General features: G+C 43.7%; 2 protein-coding genes across 3 annotated transcripts in view; one reads left to right on the top strand and one right to left on the bottom strand.

Annotated features, from left to right (window-relative positions):
* Window positions 1–22397, top strand: part of LOC146007462 (uncharacterized) — a 185763-nt gene that overhangs the window by 77551 nt on the left and 85815 nt on the right. The window contains exons 5-7 of the mRNA XM_083145834.1: window positions 17187–17284; window positions 17452–17668; window positions 19514–20732. Coding sequence (XP_083001960.1) covers window positions 17187–17284; window positions 17452–17668; window positions 19514–20732 — 1534 coding nt within the window. The remainder of the gene's footprint in view (window positions 1–17186; window positions 17285–17451; window positions 17669–19513; window positions 20733–22397) is intronic.
* LOC146007456 (zinc finger MYM-type protein 1-like) lies at window positions 695–11823 on the bottom strand. Of its 2 annotated transcripts, XM_083145816.1 has the most exons (5): window positions 11744–11823; window positions 8021–8150; window positions 5692–5783; window positions 5501–5579; window positions 695–3950 (listed from the first exon to the last, which is right to left on the bottom strand). In XM_083145816.1, the coding sequence occupies exon 5, from the start codon at window positions 3936–3938 to the stop codon at window positions 1284–1286; it is 2655 nt and encodes an 884-aa protein (XP_083001942.1). In that variant the 5' UTR covers window positions 3939–3950; window positions 5501–5579; window positions 5692–5783; window positions 8021–8150; window positions 11744–11823; the 3' UTR covers window positions 695–1283. The 2 variants fall into 2 exon arrangements, with proteins under 2 accessions (XP_083001942.1, XP_083001943.1); XM_083145817.1 differs by lacking the exons at window positions 8021–8150; window positions 11744–11823 and having other exon boundaries at window positions 5692–6644.

The following is a 22397-nucleotide window of genomic DNA, read 5'->3' as shown; positions in this document are numbered from 1 at the left end:
CGTGTGTAACGTATGGGTCAGTGGATCAGTCAGTCAGTGTGTCAGTCAGTGTAAGACCTATGGGTCAGTGTGAGATGTACTGGCCAGTGGGTCAATCAATCAGTGTGAGATATATGGATCAGTCAGACTGTGTGATACGGGTGGGTCAGACCGTGTGAGAAGTATGGGTCAGTCCATGTGAGAAGTATGGATCAGTGGGTCAGTCAGTCAGTGTGAGATGTATGGATTAGTCAGTTAGGGTGAGATTGATGGGTTAGTGGGTCAGTCACTGAGATGTATGGGTCAGTTAGTCACTGTGAGATGTATGGTTTAGTGGGTCAGTCAGCGTAAAACTTATAGGTCAGTGGGTCAGTCCGTTTGAGACGAATAGGTCAGTCAGTATACCCCACCATACCCACATTCACCTTCCAGCATTACACCTCATACATACACATCTGGGCACACCCAGGGCTGCCAAGAGAAATCCTGGGCCCCGGTACAACAACTTCCCAGGGCCCCCATGGGGGGAAGGGGGGGGGGGTGAAACTGCATGTTGGGGGCGTGTTTAGCACATAAGAAGAACCCACTCACAGGAGCATGGCACACCTCCCAGTAGCTGGGTCATAAGTATTCCCTATTAGAATGACACAACAGCCCCATAAAAGCTGCATTGTTAGCTGGATATATTTTGATGTTATAATGAAACAGACAAAAATTAAAGTGTAACAACTTTATTTTACACGTTTTATATAAATAACATTTAAATAAATAAAATGCAATTTTGGTTAGTAAAGAAATAGTAACATATTTTGGCCTAACAAAAGCAAATTTTAGACATAACTATCCAAACAGTTTGGTTGAGATAACTCCGTTCTACAATAAATACACCATTTCAAAACCAAGTTTACGTGTATGACCTGCATGAACACATTATAGTGGTAAAGAAAATCAAGTTACAAATTAAATTCCAAAACTGCCATTACATCTGACAGGGTTTCTAGTATATAAATATCAAAACAACTTAAATAATTTTGAACCCAGTTTGGTTCATTACAAAAGTGCAACATATAAATAACTATAAAGTTATGAACCTTCAAAATCTAATCAAAACAACTTAAATAATTTTGAACCCAGTTTGGTTCATTACAAAAGTGCAACATATAAATAACTATAAAGTTATGAACCTTCAAAATCTAAACATTTTCACAACCTCACAGGATCATAATATAACACATTGCAGATATGTCAAAAGTATAAGTGCCTGGATTTTCAGCAGCTCTAAATTACAGTGTCATACTTGCTTATTACAATGGAGCTTTTCGAGCTTTGCGACTTGCAAACAAGTTGATGACACTAGAAAAATCACAATTTCTTGCCATTTTAGCCTCTACTGCTAGTAAACCTAAAGCATTTAACCGATCTTGGGTCATTGTCGATCTTAAAACATCTTTTATTCTCGACAGACAACTGAAAGAGCGTTCAGCTTGAGCCACTGTTACATGTATGGTGCAAAACAGCCTTAAAGCAATGACTGTATTTGGAAACAGGCGGTCAAGTTTCACATGCATCAGTTGGTTTAGGAGTTTGAAAGGTGAAAGAGAATCTTTCCCTAAATTTGAATGAGCTATTGATTTAAGGTGTATTAGCTCATCACAAATTGTTTCATTAATATCATCTTTGTATCTTTTTTGAAGTTGCTTTCCCTTTTCTCGAACTTCCTCTTCTGCTAAGGTACGGAAGGTCCACAAAACACTGAATAATGAATTTATGGCTTTTGCTGCATCAAATCGTGTTGTCAGATTGCCAATGACATCATCCAAAAGAACGTAAAATACTTTCCACTTGAACATCTCCTCTGGAGACGAGTCAGAAAAATCTTCACTTGGTGACTCATCAAAAAATCGTGTCCTTTTTCTTTGTCGGCTTTCCTGAAAATATTTAAAATCAGTTGTTATGCCAAGGTTCTCAGCAACCAGTCTGGAATCGTTTAAGATGGCTTGCCAATTATCTCTGATTATCTTTAAATCTTCTAGAAGACTGATAAGGTTTTCAACTTCTATGTCGATTGTGGCCTTCCGTGCTTGCAAAACTGTACTTCTGTAATTTATAGCTGTAAGAACTTTTAGCCAAATAGATGACATCAAAACACAATCAAATGACATCATGTAGCTTCTTACAGCCTTTAGGTCTATTCGCATCTCTGATGTTAGACTTAATTCTAGCACTGCCTCGATTGCCTTCTGGATCCCTGGAAGTCTTTCAGCAACGGGTTTGACACTCTCTACCCTTGCAGACCAACGTGTTTTGGACATAGAATGGAGTGAAGCTCCAATGTTTTCTTTCAAAATCTCCCATCTCTGTGGACTGCTACTAAATACATTGTACAGCTTTTGCACTATACCAAAATATGTGTCAACCTCAGCACAAGATTCTGCTGCATGGCTACCACATAAATTTAAACTGTGACAGGCACAGGGAGAAAAAATTGCCAGCGGATTAACTTGTAAAATTCTAGCTTGGGCACCCTTGTAAGCTCCACTCATGTTAGAACCATTGTCATAGCCTTGTCCACGACAATCACTTATTGGAATACTGTGGCTTTCAAGTGTTTGTAGAATTAAATCTGCAATGGCTTCCCCTGATTTTTTATTACAATTTTCAAATTTCAAAAACCGTTCTACAATATCATATTCATTGTTTCCGCAAAGCACATAACGCAAAATGAATGTGGTCTGTTCCATGTGTGCTGAGTCGGGTGTGGCATCTACCATGATGGAAAAATACTTAGCAGTTTCTCTTTCCTTTAGAATGCCTTTAAAAACATATTCGGCACAACATGAAATGAATTCATTTTGAATATCGGCTGACAAATAATGCACTTGCAATCTTTTTTTATCCATCTGTGCCTGCTTCACTTTTCTCAAATGCTCTTTTAGCAAAGGGTCAACGTAGCTAAGAACTTCTAACATTCCTAAGAAATTGCCATTACTTGGATGTCCAATTAGGTTGCTTGTTCCTCTTAAAGCTAAACCACGTTCTGCAATGAACAGAACAAGAACAAGAAATCTTTGCAATAAAGCTCTCCAGCGTTGTGTTTCATTCTGTATTTTTTGCAATAGTAAACTATCAACTGTGGTATTTTTATCAAGATTGTTTTCCAAACTTTTCCACTCAACATAACATGCTCTGTGAGTATGACTATTTTCATGGTCAGGTATTTTGTTGTAAAGTTTCTTATAACCTTTAGAAGGTCCCCAACCGACATCTGTTGTCAAAACTGAGCGATGTGTATCTGAGAGTTTGCTGAATAAACAGCAAGGAAAACAAAACAATGCTTTCTTAGTATTACTCCAAACTAACCAATCACGGGGAACAAGTTCTTTATTCTGTAAACGAAGATTTAGTATGTAAGTCGGAAATTGGATGCCATCTTTATCAGGGGGAAAAACTGTTGGGTATGGTTCTGGTCCTCGCTGAATTGCATCTTCTAATTCGGTTACTGAGAAACCAGGTTTTAGAAGGCCTATATCAAAATTAAATAGCTTCTTGTTGCTATCTACTTCAATATTAGATGCCACATTTGAGGTTGATGTGGAACAAGCGTCAGTGACACCACCTTTAGGTACATTGCTTGATTGTGGTTCTGAAATTAGTGTAGTGTCTGCACCAGAAGTACACGTTATCATACTACTTGAACAACTACCACCACCATTTTCATCATTATCATCATCATCATCATCAACAACAATAACAGTTACATTTTCATTTACTTTATCGAGGTCAAGTTCACTTGTTATTGTTGATAATAGATCTTCAGTCTGACTTTCATGCGTAGATGAATGGGAGGAAACGGTAAATCCTACACTTTCAAGAGTCCTCCGGCCTTCAGCACTCCTTTTCTCTCTTGCTTTTTTTTCTTTCCGTTTTTGGGAACCAGATTTATGGTGATAAAAATCCATGGCAACAAATCCCTAAAATAAATATATATATATAAATATACAGTATATGCAAAGTATAGGGCGACGCTCCCAAACTTCAAAAGGTACTCTGCTCTGGTGCCGTTCCTGGGTCCTCCATAATACATATATAGCACCCGGAGGCAATAAAAAAGCAAGACTGCAGCATGATCTAATTCTGATGCAGTCTTGCCTTTTTATTGCCTCCGGGTGCCGCTGCACTATATATGTATAAATATATATATATGGGGAAAGAGATGTGGCCTTTTACTCCGCTAATGGTGGGGCAGCACTTCTATAGTGCCTGCTGTTTCTAAAGGCACGAAAGATAGAAATGCAAAGAAGAAGGAATAGATGTGCGCCCTACGTTATTTTTTCACCTCCGAATTTACACAAACTTTTAAAAGGTAGTTTTATTCAACACATTGGTACATGGATTTTCAGTTCAAATTACGATTTTACAATCCAGAAGACAATTATACAAATAATATGATGATCCAACATCAACTGATGTTTACAATGAGGATTTCACAGATGTAACCCTGTATATATATAAAGGGGTAAGTAGGAGGAATTGCTAATTAGTTATCTGCCGTATTAACAGTTTCATGCACCTTACTCTGCAACTTACTGCAGGAAAATGGACAATATACTATAGAACACCTTAAAAAGCTAAAATTCCTCCAGCACACTGCAAATGACTATTCTACATAATAGGAATGCAGAAATTTCAGTTGCATATACCTGCAAACATACGGTATGGTGAAACAAAAACCACTTCTAGATGTCTCTGCTATGGTGGTCCTAACACTGTATGATAACAGAACACACTTTTGGTCATATATTTGTGTATTTTCTTGTATAAAACCACATGCGTGTATACAGTATATTTCGAATTTGAAAGCTAACTCACTAAGAGACTCCCCTAATATGGTACTACAAGGTTCAGCATGCCCTAAAATACTAATCCGAAACCTTCCTCCCTAGGGGGTAAATTTATTGGTTAATAGAACTAATACACAGCCACACTATTAATTAGTAAAATTGTATATACATTTAAAAGAGCACTATTACATTTTCTAACAATTACAGTGTTAAGGGGCATACACACGGAGAAATTTTGTGCTATTTTTTAAGCAATCTGACTAGATTGCTTAGAAAGTAAGCACAGATCTCTCCGTGTGTATGCCCCAAGCGATAGCGATGTGCAGCTATTGCGTGCTAACTAGGCATGCAGTTAAAATCTAGTCAAATTGCTTAGCAAGTGACTGGAATCGCTCTGTGTGTACAAAATGAGAGATACTGATCGCAATCAGTCATTCTGAACCACTATCCTGCCTTTTTTTTGCTTAAGCAAAGTTGATTAGAAAAACTGTGTATGTGCTCTCCATGGGAGATCTGGACACCAGGAAATTGGCTACCCCAAATAGCTTAGCACACATCTCTATGTGTGTAGGCCCAATTAGAAATAGATTCTAATTTTGGAATTAAATAGATATACCTACAAGTCAATATGATTTTCCCACATACAAAAAAAATGTTTTTAACTATCAAGAAATTTTTACCTCACTGTAGTCCTCACGTTCACTCACTCTGCTACTGCATCCAGTCGCATGCACAACTCAGGTGGAAAAAACTGTTGTACTGGAGGGAAAAAGTAATGTCAATGTCCAATATTCAATTCCGACTTCTCATGTGTCATTTAAACTTCATTAAATCAAGTTCACAAAAATAATCTATTTTGAACAACTGTTACCTCACTGCTGTATCCAGTGCCCATATCTTTCACTCATGCTGCTAACTGTATCCACAATCACATCCACTATCGCTATGGAGGGAACGGTTTTACTGGAGAAAAACAAAGGTATCAATATCCAACATTATTATTATTGCATATTATTTATAAGGCACCACAAGTGGTTGGCAGCGCCTTACATAGGTCACATAATTAGAACAATGCAGGGTACACAGGACGACACATAACAGTATCTAAAGAACTAAAACAGAGCACAGGATACACACTATGGCCCTTATTCTAGTTGACTCGGATGGATGCGTATTTCGGACTGCCACCGTACAGATCGCTCACACTGTCCAAATGCGGTGAGATGCAGAGTGAATGGGCTGTGAGTGAATGTTTCATGTGAACAACTCCCCCATCTGTGGGAACCTCCCCCATCCTTCAATGGTTGCCAACCATCGAATAATGGAACGAGCGGTCAGACCGCTCCAGACCACTCTGACATTTTTCCGTATGAAAGCAGGGATATGGGCGGACAGCTAACATCCGGCTATGTCAGCTGTCCGCCCCCCCACACGTGCGTCACGGCCGGATTACCATATGTACGCCCAGCGTTTTCATGGGAACGTCCATGAAACACAGGGCGTACACATATGATAATGAGCCCAAACAGCCCTTCACGCCCCTCTCCAACCCCTGCTTGAAATATTCAGACCGATCATTTTCTGTATGGAATTTACGCCGTATTCGGACGTGTGCAACGTCTCTGCACATGCGCAAATACAATACATTGGCCATCTGAACAAATGTGTAGCTGTCCGACTCAATCAGAGTAAGGGCCTATAAGATCATTCCCTCCAATCTGACTGGTTGGAACGAAAATCTGGCAATTCCTGTGAGCAAATGGAAACCTACCGCCCCTTCCCAAACATGGAAAACAGACAAAAAGGGGGAAATTTACTAAAGGAAATTTGTAAAAAAAATAGGTGTATTTGTATCCAGAAATACACTTATTTTTGACATTTACTATCCCGAAAATACGGCAATTCGTATTGAAGTGCTATCAATACGAATACGAATTGCCATATTTTTGGGATAGTAAATATCAAAAATAAGTGTATTTCTGAATACAAATACACCTATTTTTTTACAAATTTACTTTAGTAAATTTCCCCCAAAAGGTCATTCAGAAAAAAACTGTTAAATCAAGCAATACGAGAAAACCTAGATGTATTTTCTGCAAAAACAAAAAATGTGCGTACACGGTGCCCATTTATTGTATGATAAACGGCTCCCATATATTCTATTATAAGAGCTGGCTGTGATGTAAATGAGTGCAGCATGCCATCCTGTTTTCACATACCAATACCGCTACGATAAGATGCAAAAAACATAGAGGGACATGTCTGTACACATGAACACACTCACATAGGGCCCAATTTAGGCCTAATCGCATGACTGCAAATTCACACATTAAGCCTCTGCTTAATGCCACCTGTAGTGCAGACTCACCCCTCCACCATTTTGAGTATGAGAGCGAAGCGCAGCGCCGCAGGCTTCCTCACCCGTTCGGTGGCTCTTAGCCATTTCAAATATGGTGTGCTGACTAGGGAGCCAATCAGAGCTCGCGGCCTGGCAGCCAATCACCGCAGCTGCCAGTATGCAAGCTCTGATTGGCTCAGGAATCACACAGCATTTGAAATGGCCGAGAGGGGTGGGAGAAGCCTGCGGTGCTGTGCTCCGCTGTCATACACTTGCAGCTGCAGCGGCGGAGGCGCCGGGGAACACCGGAGGGCTGAGAGAGGCAGGCCTTTCAGCACAGCGGGCAGCAGGAAGAGCTGCAGATAACAAAGTCCTGTCAGTGCTGTGGTGGGTTCTGGAAGGGCGCACATTACCGCACAAAATAAGGGCAGGGCGCGTGTATATCACCTGAAGAAATTGCCATAATAAAGGCAATGAAACATTGTCACAAGATGCTGCATTAAGTGATTTACTTGGACAAGCTGCTAGGAGTACCTCACCTCCCCCATCTATTGTACAAATTGTATGCTGGCACCCAGCGCAGCAGCTTCAAAACAAGCAGAGCCGGATCCCCCCTAACCAAAATATATATATATATATATATATATATATATGTATATATATATATATATATATGTATATATATATATATATATATATGTATATATATATATATATATATATATATATATATATATAGCAGATTGGGGGCAAAGGCACTCCAGGGTCTTAGTAATAACAGAAGCAGACACAGGGGTCCGTGCAACGTTTCGGTCTTTATTTGACCTTTTTCAAGCTCACCAGTAACAATACAAAAACATACCTTTATACCTTCACCAAACACCATGTGCAAAGTCGCCCGCTCACCGCCGCAGGTCCAAGTCACGGTGACGTCACTAGCCAGCGACGCATACCAGCCGGTATGCCAGGACGTTGACGGGTTGCTAGGCGACCTAAAAATAACAAAGAGTGAATATCACGTTAAAAAATGGGCACAGCAAAACTAACAATGTATCCTAGCAGGCAATAATGCAGAGAATAAACAGGACATATGAAATATACGATAATGAACATGCCTAGGATAACGTAACCAAAACATCATGAGACACAGTTAAGCAGAAAGGAGAAGGTGCTTAACTGTGGTTAAATAAAGACCGAAACGTTGCACCCCTGTGTCTGCTTCCGTTATTACTAAGACCCTGGAGTGCCTTTGCCCCCAATCTGCTACTACTGGGCAGTCTTTGCCCCCCACAGGCACCCGGGCATTTGATGTTCATATTGACTGGGTATTTGCTGGAGTGCCGATCCGTTCTCTCCTCTCTCTCTCTCTCTATATATATATATATATATATGTGTTCAAGAGGGTCCGGCACTCTATAACATAACACAGCAGGCTTCGGTGCGCATCCTAGGTAATACATATAAATCCAAATGGTGGATGTCACTCGAATATATAAATGACAACAAGAGGCAGTAAGTTGGTCCAACTTACTGCCTCTTGTTGTCATTTATATATTCGAGTGACATCCACCATTTGGATTATATATATATATATATATATATATATATATATATATATATATATATATATATATATATATATATATATATATATATATATATATATATATAGTTCAATAAATCAGCGGGACTCGCGGGCTTTAGAAAAGTACAAAAAAAGTTTTAATCCCAAAATGAGACCGACATTTCGGGGGTACACAGCCCCTGTTTTCAAGGTTCTGCACCTGCCCGCGAGTCCCGCTGATTTATTGAACTATATATATATATATATATAAAAAAATCCAAATGGTGGCAATACAGAGGGGTGACAATACAGAGACAGCGCTAATTGCAAAGACAGAGGCAGCAGGAACGTATGGTAATGTCAAGGGAGCAACTGTCTTGATAAAGGGCTACCCGCCCGAAATGTTGACTCACACACACCATGTGTATATATACAGATGGTGCAGGTCCCATCTTGGCAGGGGATGGCGATGGCGACGCCAGCCGCCATCCCCCACCAGCACCATCTGTATAACGAGAAGGGGACGTGCGCGCACGAGAGGCACGCGCGTCCCCTTCCGACGGCGCTTCCAGCTGCTCCCCCGGGTCCCCGCCGGCTTGTCGGCGGTAACCCGGGGTCCCCACCGCCTGCCCGCACCCCCCCCCCCAACCCTGTCCATCTCCCTGAGGCGGAGACGGACAGGGTTTCCGTCGCCCCGCCGACGGAGATTGAGACGCACGCGCATCTCAGTCTGATGGCTGGCGAGGCTGCTGGCGGATCGCCAGCGGGGACATTCTGGCGATTCGCCAGCCAGGATGAGGCCTGCCCCATCTGTATATGTTAAATGTACCCTCCCCCCCCTCTCGGCGGCCATGTATGTATATAGATATATTATATATATATATATATATATATATATATATATATATATATATATATATATATATATATATATATATATATATATATATATATATATATATATATATATATATATATATATATATATATATATATATATATATATATGTATATATATATATATATATATATATATATAGATTACATATATATATATATATATATGTATATATATATATGTATATATATATATATAGATTATATGTATATATATAGATTATATGTATATATATATATATATATATATATATATATATATATATATATATATATATATATATATATATATATATATATATATATATATATATATATATATATATATATATATATATATATATATATATATATATATATATATATATATATATATATATACATACAAATAAATCATAGATATTAAGCCAGGCAGGAGAAAAGTAAACTTACTGATAGCAGCGTTTTTATACTGGGAGACAGGTGTTTGACTGTCAAACACTTTGCTCAGAGCTCAGCCTCTGAGCTCCTCCGGCTTCACGCTGACTGCACACGCACACCTTCCCCTTCCTTTTGCTGACAGCATCCGGTCTGGCAGGAGATCCAGGCAGGAGACCTGCGAGATGATGACATCATCTCGCGAGAGTCTCTCTGCACGTCGGAAGCTCCGCAGCGGTGGAAAGCCGCGGCGCTGCCGGCTGCACAGCACTACACACACAGTGCAGTGTGTGATATAGACTATAAAGTAAGCAGCCCCCCGCTCACCGCGGCCTCTGCTTTCATGTACCGCCGCCCACGCTCGGAGTCCCGACTCCCGCTAGAAGGCACCGCGCCACTTAAAGTAAAAAAAAAAAAAAAAAAAATTTTTTATGTGTTCTCGGGCCCCGGGCCCCCTGATAGGCCCGGGCCCAGGTAAAATGTACCCTCTCCCCCCCCCTCTCGGTGGCCATGGGCACACCTTATACATCCTCATGCCCGGCACATATACCCCCATACCCACAGTCATCACCCAGCATTACACCTCATACATACACACCTGGGCACACCTTATACATCCTCATACCCGGCACATATACCCCCATACCCACAGTCACCACCCAGCATTACACCTCATACATACACACCTGGGCACACCTTATACATCCTCATACCCAGCACATATACCCCCATACCCACAGTCACCTCTCAGCATTACACCTCATACATACACACCTGAGCACACCTTATACATCCTTATGCCCGGCACATATACCCCCATACCCACAGTCACCACCCAGCATTACACCTCATACATACACACCTGGGCACACCTTATACATCCTCATGCCCAGCACATATACCCCCATACCCACAGTCATCACCCAGCATTACACCTCATACATACACACCTGGGCACACCTTATACATCCTCATACCCGGCACATATACCCCCATACCCACAGTCACCACCCTAGCATTACACCTCATACATACACACCTGGGCACACCTTATACATCCTCATACCCGGCACATATACCCCCCATTACCCACAGTCACCACCCAGCATTACACCTCATACATACACACCTGGGCACACCTTATACATCCTCATGCCCGGCACATATACCCCCCATTACCCACAGTCACCACCCAGCATTACACCTCATACATACACACCTGGGCACACAATATACATCCTCATACCCGGCACATATACCCCCATACCCACAGTCACCACCCAGCATTACACCTCATACATACACACCTGGGCACACCTTATACATCCTCATGCCCGGCACATATACCCCCATACCCACAGTCACCGCCCAGCATTACACCTCATACATACACACCTGGACACACCTTATACATCCTCATGCCTGGCACATATACCCCCATACCCACAGTCACCACCCAGCATTACACCTCATACATACACACCTGGGCATGGCTGAATAGTAAAGAAAAGGGTGGAGAACTACAAGTCCCAGAATGCAAACCAGTCTCTGCCTTGCAGCACCACAGCTGCCTCTCCCTGGTCCTAGTGATAGCACACACCTGGTATTATACTGCAGCCTGTGTGAGTAGAACAGCAGCTCCCCTGTAAGTGCCCTTATGGCTCACACCCAGCAATCACTACTATGCTGTTACTAGCAGTATAATACCTGGGGTCACCTGGTGCCAGCTGCAGCACTCTCCCAGTCTCCCTCCTGCCTGCCATGCACACCAGGAAGGGACGTTTCCCTGGTAACACAGCTCCTCCCACTCTACCACACACAGGAAATACACTTTGGCTACAGCCGCGGGGGAGTCTGGGAGCTGAGTACAAACCACAACAAAATGGCCGCCGCTGTATGAGGACACTGAGACATCACAGCCGGGCTGCTAGGAGAGGTAACTGCCCCTGGGAGAATCAACAGAGAGAGTTATGTGATGTGAGGTCACCTTTAGATGATAGATTCCATGCTGTATATATGACTAATAAGGCTCCATAACACCTGTTTGCGACGGAGCGGCGGCCATTTTCCGGAAGACCAATCCCCGCGTTCATTGGCTGCAGATTCTCGGCTCCCTGCTGGGGCAGCGCTGCTGATCTTACCTGAGGCCTCTCACTTCCAGCAGCCACGGTGATTAAGTTACGGGGGACCGAGAGAAGACATTGCTGTATCTGGCAGCAGGTGATGGTATTGTACTGTCCTGGTGTTATTATACAGGGGGAGCAGCCTGTGGTGTCCTGTTCATACAGGGGAGCAGCCTGTGGTGTCCTGTTCAAACAGCGAGAGCGGCCTGCGGTGTCCCGTTCACACAGGGGGAGTGGCCTGTTACAAATGTTATACAGGGGGAGCAGACTCTTGTGTGTTGTTTTTATTATTGTACAGTTGAGCAGCCTCTGTGTGATGATGATGATTATTATAATATATTTTCTTATTCCTTGATTACCAGTCTCTGATTTCTTAATATTATTAGTATTATGATGATTATACAGAGCCAGCAGCCTTTGGTGCCTATTATTACATTTTATTTTAAGACCATTCACTACAATGGACATAGCAGTGCTATTATATCCTATACTATACATGTACCTGTTGTTCTCTATATGATATATATTTAAATGTGGGGAAACATTAGAAGCTGCTGTTGTGCCTCTATGTGGATTTCTCTTACCTTTATTTAATAGGTTTCATGTGTACTGTGTGGTGTTTATTGTAATTCTTATATTTACTCCAGGACAACAGAGCCGTGAGGATGAGACGCGTCACTGATTCCTCGAGGATGTACAAGAACCAGAGTCACATGACTGACAGGATACTAAATATCACCCTGGAGATCATCTACCTGCTGACTGGGGAGGTGAGGGGATCTGGGAGCGTCACTGTGACATCACTTATATCTATAGTAATAATACAGGGGCGTGACCGGAGAGGTGAGGGGATCTGGGAGCGTCACTGTGACATCACTTATATCTATAGTAATAATACAGGGAAGTGACTGGTGAGGAGAGGGGATCTGGGAGCGTCACTGTGACATCACTTATATCTATAGTAATAATACAGGGACGTGACTGGGGAGGTGAGGGGATCTGGGAGTGTCACTGTGACATCACTTATATCTATAGTAATGATACAGGGATGTGACTGGGGTGGTGAGGGGATCTGGGAGGGTCACTGTGACATCACTTATATCTATAGTAATAATACAGGGACGTGACTGGGGAGGTGAGGGGATCTGGGAGTGTCACGGTGACATCACTTATATCTATAGTAATAATACAGGGACGTGACGGCGGAGGTGAGGGGATCTGGGAGCGTCACTGTGACATCACTTTTATAGCTATAGTAATAATACAGGGACGTGACTGGGGAGGTGAGGGAATCTGGGAGCGTCACTGTGACATCACTTATATCTATAGTAATAATACAGGGACGTGACTGGGGAGGTGAGGGGATCTGGGAGGGTCACTGTGACATCACTTATATCTATAGTAATAATACAGGGATGTGACGGCGGAGGTGACTGGGTCCGGGAGTGTCACACTGACATCACTTATATCTATAGTAATAATACAGGGACGTGACTGGGGAGGTGAGGGGATCTGGGAGTGTCACCGTGACATCACTTATATCTATAGTAATAATACAGGGACGTGACTGGGGAGGTGAGGGGATCTGGGAGTGTCACTATGACATCACATATCTATAGTAATAATACAGGGATATCACTGGGGAGGTGAGGGGATCTGGGAGCGTCACTGTGACATAACATATATCTATAGTAATAATACAGGGACGTGACTGGGGAGGTGAGGGGATCTGGGAGCGTCACCGTGACATCACTTATATCTATAGTAATAATACAGGGAGGTGAGGGGATCCGGGAGTGTCACTGTGACATCACTTATATCTATAGTAATAATACAGGGAGGTGAGGGGATCTGGGAGTGTCACTGTGACGTCACTTATATCTATAGTAATAATACAGGGATGTGACTGGGGAGGTGAGCGGATCTGGGAGTGTCACTGTGACATCACTTCTAGTAATAATAGAGGGTCATAACTGGGAGTGTCTACAGTGATAGTGTATTTTCTTATACACAGGGTTACACAGTAGTGAAGAAGACCTCTGGTGATCATGAGACACCCAGTAGCCATCACTGTGTGTCAGAAGGACAGAAGAGGACCCAGATTCCCATCATGGTGCCTCCACCTCACTCACTGATACATGGGAAAGACAGTGAGCAGAAGATCTTGGAACTCACTAACAAGATCAATCATCTGCTGACTGGAGAGGTGACTGCTTGGAATGGGACATTATACAGTAATACTGGGGGATATGAACAGAGCGGTGACTGCTGGGAAGGGGATATTATATAGTAACACGGGGGAGGAGTGACCGGAGAGGTGACTGCTGGGAATGGGACATTATACAGTAACACCGGGGGCTGTGACCGGAGAGGTGACTGCTAGGAATGGGCCGTCATACAGTAACACCGGGGGATGTGACCGGAGAGGTAACTGCTGGGAATGGGACGTTATACAGTATAACACCGGGGCATATGACCAGAGAGGTGACTGCTGAGAATGGGACATTATACAGTAACACCAGGGGATGTGACCGGAGAGGTGACTGCTGGGAATGGGACATCATACAGTAACACCAGGAGATGTGACCAGAGAGGTGACTGCCGGGAATGGGACATTATACAGTAACACCGGGGGATGTGACTGCTGGGAATGGGACATTATACAGTAACACCGGGGGCTGTGACCGGAGAGGTGACTGCTGGGAATGGGACGTTATACAGTAACACCGGGGGATGTGACCGGAGAGGTGACTGCTGGGAATGGGATATTATACAGTAACACCGGGGGATGTGACCGGAGAGATGACTGCTGTGAATGGGACGGTATACAGTAACACCGGGGGATGTGACCGGTGAGGTGACTGCTTGGAATGGGATATTATACAGTAACACCGGGGGATGTGACCGGAGAGATGACTGCTGTGAATGGGACGGTATACAGTAACACCGGGGGATGTGACCGGAGAGGTGACCAATGGGAATGCGACGTTATACAGTAACACTGGGGGATGTGACCGGAGAGGTGACTGCTGGGAATGGGATGTTATACAGTAACACTGGGGGATGTGACCGGAGAGGTGACCAATGGGAATGGGACGTTATACAGTAACACCGGGGGATGTGACCGGAGAGGTGACTGCTGGGAATGGGACGTTATACAGTATAACACCGGGGCATATGACCAGAGAGGTGACTGCTGGGAATGGGACATTATACAGTAACACCAGGGGATGTGACCGGAGAGGTGACTGCTGGGAATGGGACATCATACAGTAACACCAGGGGATGTGACCAGAGAGGTGACTGCCGGGAACGGGACATTATACAGTAACACCGGGGGATGTGACTGCTGGGAATGGGACATTATACAGTAACACCGGGGGCTGTGACCGGAGAGGTGACTGCTGGGAATGGGACGTTATACAGTAACACTGGGGGATGTGACCGGAGAGGTGACTGCTGGGAATGGGATGTTATACAGTAACACTGGGGGATGTGACCGGAGAGGTGACCAATGGGAATGGGACGTTATACAGTAACACCGGGGGATGTGACCGGAGAGGTGACTGCTGTGAATGGTGCATTATACAGTAACACCGGGGGCTGTGACCGGAGAGATGACTGCTGTGAATGGGACGGTATACAGTAACACCGGGGGATGTGACCGGAGAGATGACTGCTGGGAATGGGACGTTATACAGTAACACCGGGGGATGTGACCAATGGGAATGGGACGTTTTACAGTAACAGCGGAGGATGTGACCGGAGTCTGCCGGCAATAGGAAATTATACAGTAACAGCGGAGGATGTGGTCTGAGTGATGACTGTATCATTGTGTGTGTCAGGTTCCTATAAGGTGTCAGGATGTCGCTGTCTATCTCTCTATGGAGGAGTGGGAGTATATAGAGGAACACAAGGGTCTGTACAAGGACGTGATGATGGAGATTCACCGGCCCCTCACATCACTGGGTAAGCAGAGATTACATTTTATTGCACATGGTAGAGCAGGTATGGGGGCCCCCTATATAATCGTATCATCTGCTAATTGCACATGTACAATGTCCTCAGTCGCTGTGCGTCCCTTATAGATGGACCAAGTAACAGAGATACCCCAGAGAGATGTCCCCGTCCTCTGTATTCCCAGGATAATCACATATATACAATGTCCTCAGTCACTGTGTGTCTCCTACAGATGGGCCCAGTAACAGAGATACCCCAGAGAGATGTCCCCGTCCTCTGTATTCCCAGGATAATCACATATATACCATGTCCTCAGTCACTGTGTGTCTCCTACAGATGGGCCCAGTAACAGAGATACCCCAGAGAGATGTCCCCGTCCTCTGTATTCCCAGGATAATCACATATATATACCATGTCCTCAGTCACTGTGTGTCTCCTACAGATGGGCCCAGTAACAGAGATACCCCAGAGAGATGTCCCCGTCCTCTGTATTCCCAGGATAATCACATATATACAATGTCCTCAGTCACTGCGTGTCTCCTACAGATGGGCCCAGTAACAGAGATACCCCAGAGAGATGTCCCCGTCCTCTGTATTCTCAGGATAATCACATATACACCATGTCCTCAGTCGCTGTGTGTCTCCTACAGATGCGCCCAGTAACAGAGATACCCCAGAGAGATGTCCCCGTCCTCTGTATTCCCAGGATAATCACATATATACCATGTCCTCAGTCACTGCGTGTCTCCTACAGATGGGCCCAGTAACAGAGATACCCCCAGAGAGATGTCCCCGTCCTCTGTATTCCCAGGATAATCACATATATACCATGTCCTCAGTCACTGTGTGTCTCCTACAGATGGGCCCAGTAACAGAGATACCCCAAAGAGATGTCCCCGTCCTCTGTATTCCCAGGATAATCACATATATACCATGTCCTCAGTCACTGTGTGTCTCCTACAGATGGGCCCAGTAACAGAGATACCCCAGAGAGATGTCCCCGCCCTCTGTATTCCCAGGATAATCACATATATACCATGTCCTCAGTCACTGTATGTCTCCTACAGATGGACCCAGTAACAGAGATACCCCAGAGAGATGTCCCCGTCCTCTGTATTCCCAGCAGTGTACAGAGGAGACTCACAGGACCCCACAGGAGGATCAGGTAGGTGGGAATTAGGGTCTCCCCAGTATACCAAAGTGACTGTCACTATATGAATTGCAGCAGGTGTGTGTGTGTGTGTGTGTGTGTGTGTGTGTGTGTGTGTGTGTCTTATACACTGATATTCTATCTCCATAACATCAGACAATACTAATGTGATATTTTTTTAGGTTCATTGTGAAGATCTGTCTGATATTAAGGCCGAAGAAATAAAGGCAGAAGAAGAGACGGATGTGACTGATATTAAGGCAGAAGGAGAAGAGTCTTGTGTGACAGATAAGGAAGAAGATACAGAGACAGAAGACACATATACAGAGACAGAAGACACATATATGAGGGATGATCAGCAGTGTAAGGGGGAGGAAATCCCTACAGATACCAGCGCAGGTGAGGAATAATCACTTATTACATACTATCTGACCTGCCCGGGAAAACCTGGGAGTTTTATTGTTTTTTATTCCAAAATTGCTGTAAAATTTCGTCTTATGCTGCGCCAAAGGCCCAAGATTGTAAATTGTTAATACATTTGCCGTAATGTTAGTGTTTGCATTGATACTCAATGACCGCAATTAGATCAGGTGTGGTGGTGGTGTTTCAAACACACCGCTCCTGACTTGTGTGCATACTTGCCTACCTGACCCTCTCCATGAGGGGAGAAAATGCTCTGTTCCTGGACTTCCCTGTAATGTATGACTGCCATCACCTGTGGGGAGCTGGGTAATTGATAAGAAAAGGTGTCACCATAGGTGATGGCAATCATACATTACAGGGAAGTCCAGGTACAGAGCACTTTCTCCCGCATGGAGAGGGTCAGGTAGGCAAGTATGCTTGTGTGTTGATGAATTCTACATCCACTCCTGAGATTTAGCACCTATAATGCATTTATTTTTTACTGTTTTTGTGTATGTGGTGTTATGTATGTGTTGTGTTGTGTTGTGTGTTTCTCTCCCAGGACGGGGGCGACCAAATGACCGCCCTGGCGCCGGAGACCCCACCCCCGTTCACCGCCCCGCTGACAACCTAAATTACCTCCTGTGTGCAGCCAGCGGGGGTCCGGTGACAGGCAGCGGGGTTCCGGGTAGCCGCTGTAGCGGCAGCTTGACTCCGTCCGTCTCTCCTACTAGTGCGGCGTCGGGAAGCGCTGGTGATGACTTCGAAAAGACTTGCCGGACGCTGATTGGCTGTCCCTGGACCTGAGAGCGCTCCCCCCCTCCAGCGCCCGGTGCGCGTGCCCCCCCTAGTTACGGCCCTGCTCTGGTGTATCTCATACATCAGGAGCCATCAGACCCTATTATACTCCTGCTCTCCCCTCACATCATGTCACTGTGTGTTACCAGCACAGACATCTGACCAGTCTCCTCCCCACCGCTGGTATATATCAGCTCCTGGTGTCTTAAGGACTTCCTTTTCCTGTAACCCCCGGTGCTGTAAAGTGACCTGTCGCTTTGCAGCATCACTTTACTGCACTAGGGGTCACAGCACAGCAGGAGGCCCTGTAGACTGGAAGCAATTCCCTGGGGAGGTGAGTATGATTGTTTTTTACACTGTGATCAGCATGTGTGACACAGGACACACACAGCTGATCACCCTGGCCCCATCCCCGAGATGGCAAGGGTGATGATATGCTCCACTATTTTCTATCCGATTTATCATTCGATCAACACTGGCTTCAGGCAGGAGATGGACATGGACTGGAATGCTGCAGTGATACATTAGATTTCCGCTATATAGTCTTGGCTGCTATCACTATTTATCTATTTGATTTGCATTGGGATCCAATCTGCATCTAATGTGCAAAAACCATTTGATGTCCATTTTCTATTCGATTTTGCTTCTATAAAGCCTATCTCACCATGTGTATGCTCTATTAGACATATATATCTGTGGATGGATTGGGCAGTGTGTTCTCCATACACCCTGCCCAATCCATAGTGACTGATTCCGCTGCACATCACCGCTGCCTATTGCAGCCGGGTGTATGGGAGGTCAGGAGATATCACACACAGCGCCATACACTATCTAGCTTTAGGTATGTTGACCATTGGCTGTGTTGCAGAGCTGACGCGATATGTCTGGTCATTCACAGACCTATCGCTGGCTGACAGACCAGCGATATATCTGCCAGTGTGTGCGCAGCATTAGACATGTTCAGTTTAAGTGATAAAACCTCCATGAACATTTGCTTCTCAATGTAAACAATTCTGTCTGTTGTCATTCATCTGTTTCCTGTAGATGGGCGCACAAGCAGGAATACCTCGGAGGGAGATCTCATTGTGTCTCCATGTTATATACTAGAAGATAAGAACATCAGACAAGAGTCTCCAGAAGAAAAACCCATTATCCCCAATACACACCCAACATTTCCCATTGCAGATATTTCATCTGGTCCCTCTAGTCATGAGGAACCTTCTCCAGATCATTCAGACCTTACTACACACAGTACAGACCATAAAGATGATACAGTATCATCCAGTTCTGAGTTTGGTAAGAGTTCTATACATCCGTCAGATTCTGTTTTACATCAGAGTCATCAAACAGGGGAGAAACCATTTCCATGCTCTGAGTGTGGGAAATGTTTTAGCAATAAAGACCGTCTAGTTAAACATGTGAGACTTCACACAGGCGAGAAATTACTTTCATGCTCTGAATGGGAGAAATATTTTACAGATAAATCAGCTTTTATTACACATAAGAGAAGTCACACAGGTGAGAAACCATTTTCATGCTCTGAATGTGGGAAATGTTTTGCACATAAATCATCTCTTGTTACACATGAGAGAAGTCACACAAGTGTGAAACCATATTCATGCTCTGAATGTGGGAAATGTTTTAGAAAGAAATCAAATCTTCTTAACCATGAGAGAATTCACACAGGCGAGAAACCATTTTCATGCTCTGAATGTGGGAAATGTTTTAAAAGAAAATCAACTCTTGTTACACATGAGAGACATCACACAGGTGTGAAACCATATTCATGCTCTGAATGTGGGAAATGTGTTACAAATAAATTGTCTCTTGTTACACATGAGAGAAGTCACACAAGTGTGAAACCATATTCATGCTCTGAATGTGGGAAATGTTTTAGAGAGAAATCAAATCAAGTTAAACATGAGAGAATTCACACAGGTGAAAAACCATTTCCATGTCCTGAATGTGGGAAATGTTTTAGCGAAAAATCAAATCAAGTTAAACATGAGAGAAGTCACACAGGTGAGAAACCATTTTCATGTTCTGAATGCGGGAAATGTTTTGCACATAAATCATCTCTTGTTACACATGAGAGAAGTCACACAGGTGTGAAACCATATTCATGCTCTGAATGTGGGAAATGTTTTAGAAAGAAATCAAATCTTCTTAACCATGAGAGAATTCACACAGGCGAGAAACCATTTTCATGCTCTGAATGTGGGAAATGTTTTAGAAGGAAATCACATCTTGTAATACATGTGAAGTCACACAGGTGTGAAACCATATTCATGCTCTGAATGTGGGAAATGTTTTAGAGAGAAATCAACTCCTGTTAAACATGAGAGAAGTCACACAGGTGCAAAACCATTTTCTTTTTTTTTTTTTTTGAGAAAATTTTTTTATTGAATTTTTCAAGTCAAGTATTCAATAAACATTACAATCAATAAAGCAGATACATTGTTAAATATCAATGAGTGCGGATTGTTATTTGAGAAAGGTCTGAGAAGATACACTTCTATAAGAAGCTATATAAACTTCTTTGTGTATGAAGACCTAAAGGTTGTTCAGGGGTAGGAAGGAGGGGGGATACGCTGTGAGGAACAAGGGAGCTGGGGGAGGAAACCTGAGGAGGCGACAGGGGGAATGAAGATGGGTGAATGACAGGGGGAGTAAGTGCAGCATGAAAAACAAGGGAAAAAAAAAAAACTCTGAGGGGAGGAGGGGTAAGGGGAGGAGGGGGGGGGGGGATGCTGGCAATCTCCACGTAAGCATCAAGGAAAGAAAATCCAGTACATTAAAGATATGTCAACGGGGGTTCAGTTTGAAAGTAGGTTGTCCATGGGGACCAGGTTTTAATAAGAGAAGGAGTGGAATCATGTAGAAATGCGGTAATCTTTTCCACCTTGTAGGTGGACCATATGGCACTAATTAGGGTAGGTTTGGAGGGAGCTGTAGGGTTTTTTCAGTTTTTAGCGATCAGGCATTTGGTTGTATTAAGAATATGATTGATCAATTTTTGTGACGCAGGTTGGGAGCGTGGGATTGGTCTTAGTAAAAGGGAGAAAGAGGGAGAGGTGGGCATTTGTATGTTCAGCACCAGCCTAATTAAGTCATGGGCTTCCCGCCAGAGGGATTGAATGATTGGGCAGTCCCACCAGATGTGAAGGAAGGAGCCTTCTTGGCCGCATAATCTCCAACACTGGGGCGAGGAGGAAGGGTAGATAGCAGGCAGTTTGGTTGGTACCATATACCATCTAAAATAGATCTTCTATGCATTTTCTTTAATTCGCGTTGAGATTAGAGCTTTTTGCAATAGCCATTCTGATGTTAGCCCACGTGTTTAGGCTGAGCTCTTCACCCATGTCAGCCTCCCAATCAAATTCCTGTTTTTCCTTCTGAGGTTGGTTATAAGAAACCAGTATCTGATAGATGGTTGAAATTAGTTTTTTTGTGTTTTGGGATTGCCTGCAGAGGGATTCGAGGGTAGTTTTTTTCAAGGAGGGCTGAGCCTGAGGAAGAGAATTACAGAAATGGCGAAGCTGTAGATATTGCTAAAAAATGGAGTGTGGAAACGAGAATTTGGAGCGGAGGGATTCAAAGTCTGGGAGGTGAGATGTAGGGGCGATGTCTGCGGGGAAAAGGATGTTGTGTTTCATCCAGAGTTTGAATGCGTTTTTAGTTGTCCCTGGTGGGAAAGCTGGGTTGTTCCATAGTGGGGTTAATGATGGGTGATGAGAGCGTAGTTTATAGAGTTTAGTGGATAGATCCCAAACCCTAATTGTGTGGCGTGTAGAGGGCAAAAGGGCGGGGCGGGAGGTGAGGGGGATCCATAGGATGGAGGATAGCGAGTAATGTGCGATGAAGGAGGCTTCGATGTGTGTCCAAACTCTTTGAGAGGGAGGAGCGTGCCATAAGATTGAAGGGGCTA

This window comes from Crinia signifera, chromosome 6 (assembly GCF_055691185.1).
Source record: "Crinia signifera chromosome 6, ASM5569118v1, whole genome shotgun sequence".
NCBI classification, from domain to species: domain Eukaryota; kingdom Metazoa; phylum Chordata; class Amphibia; order Anura; family Myobatrachidae; genus Crinia; species Crinia signifera.
Note: the sequence above shows the minus strand (reverse complement) of the source record. Positions and strands in the feature narration are given on the sequence as shown.

Coding starts and splice junctions, on each gene's coding strand:
- LOC146007456 (XM_083145816.1), bottom strand. CDS start 3,938: ATGGATTTTTATCACCATAAATCTGGTTCCCAAAAACGGAAAGAAAAA.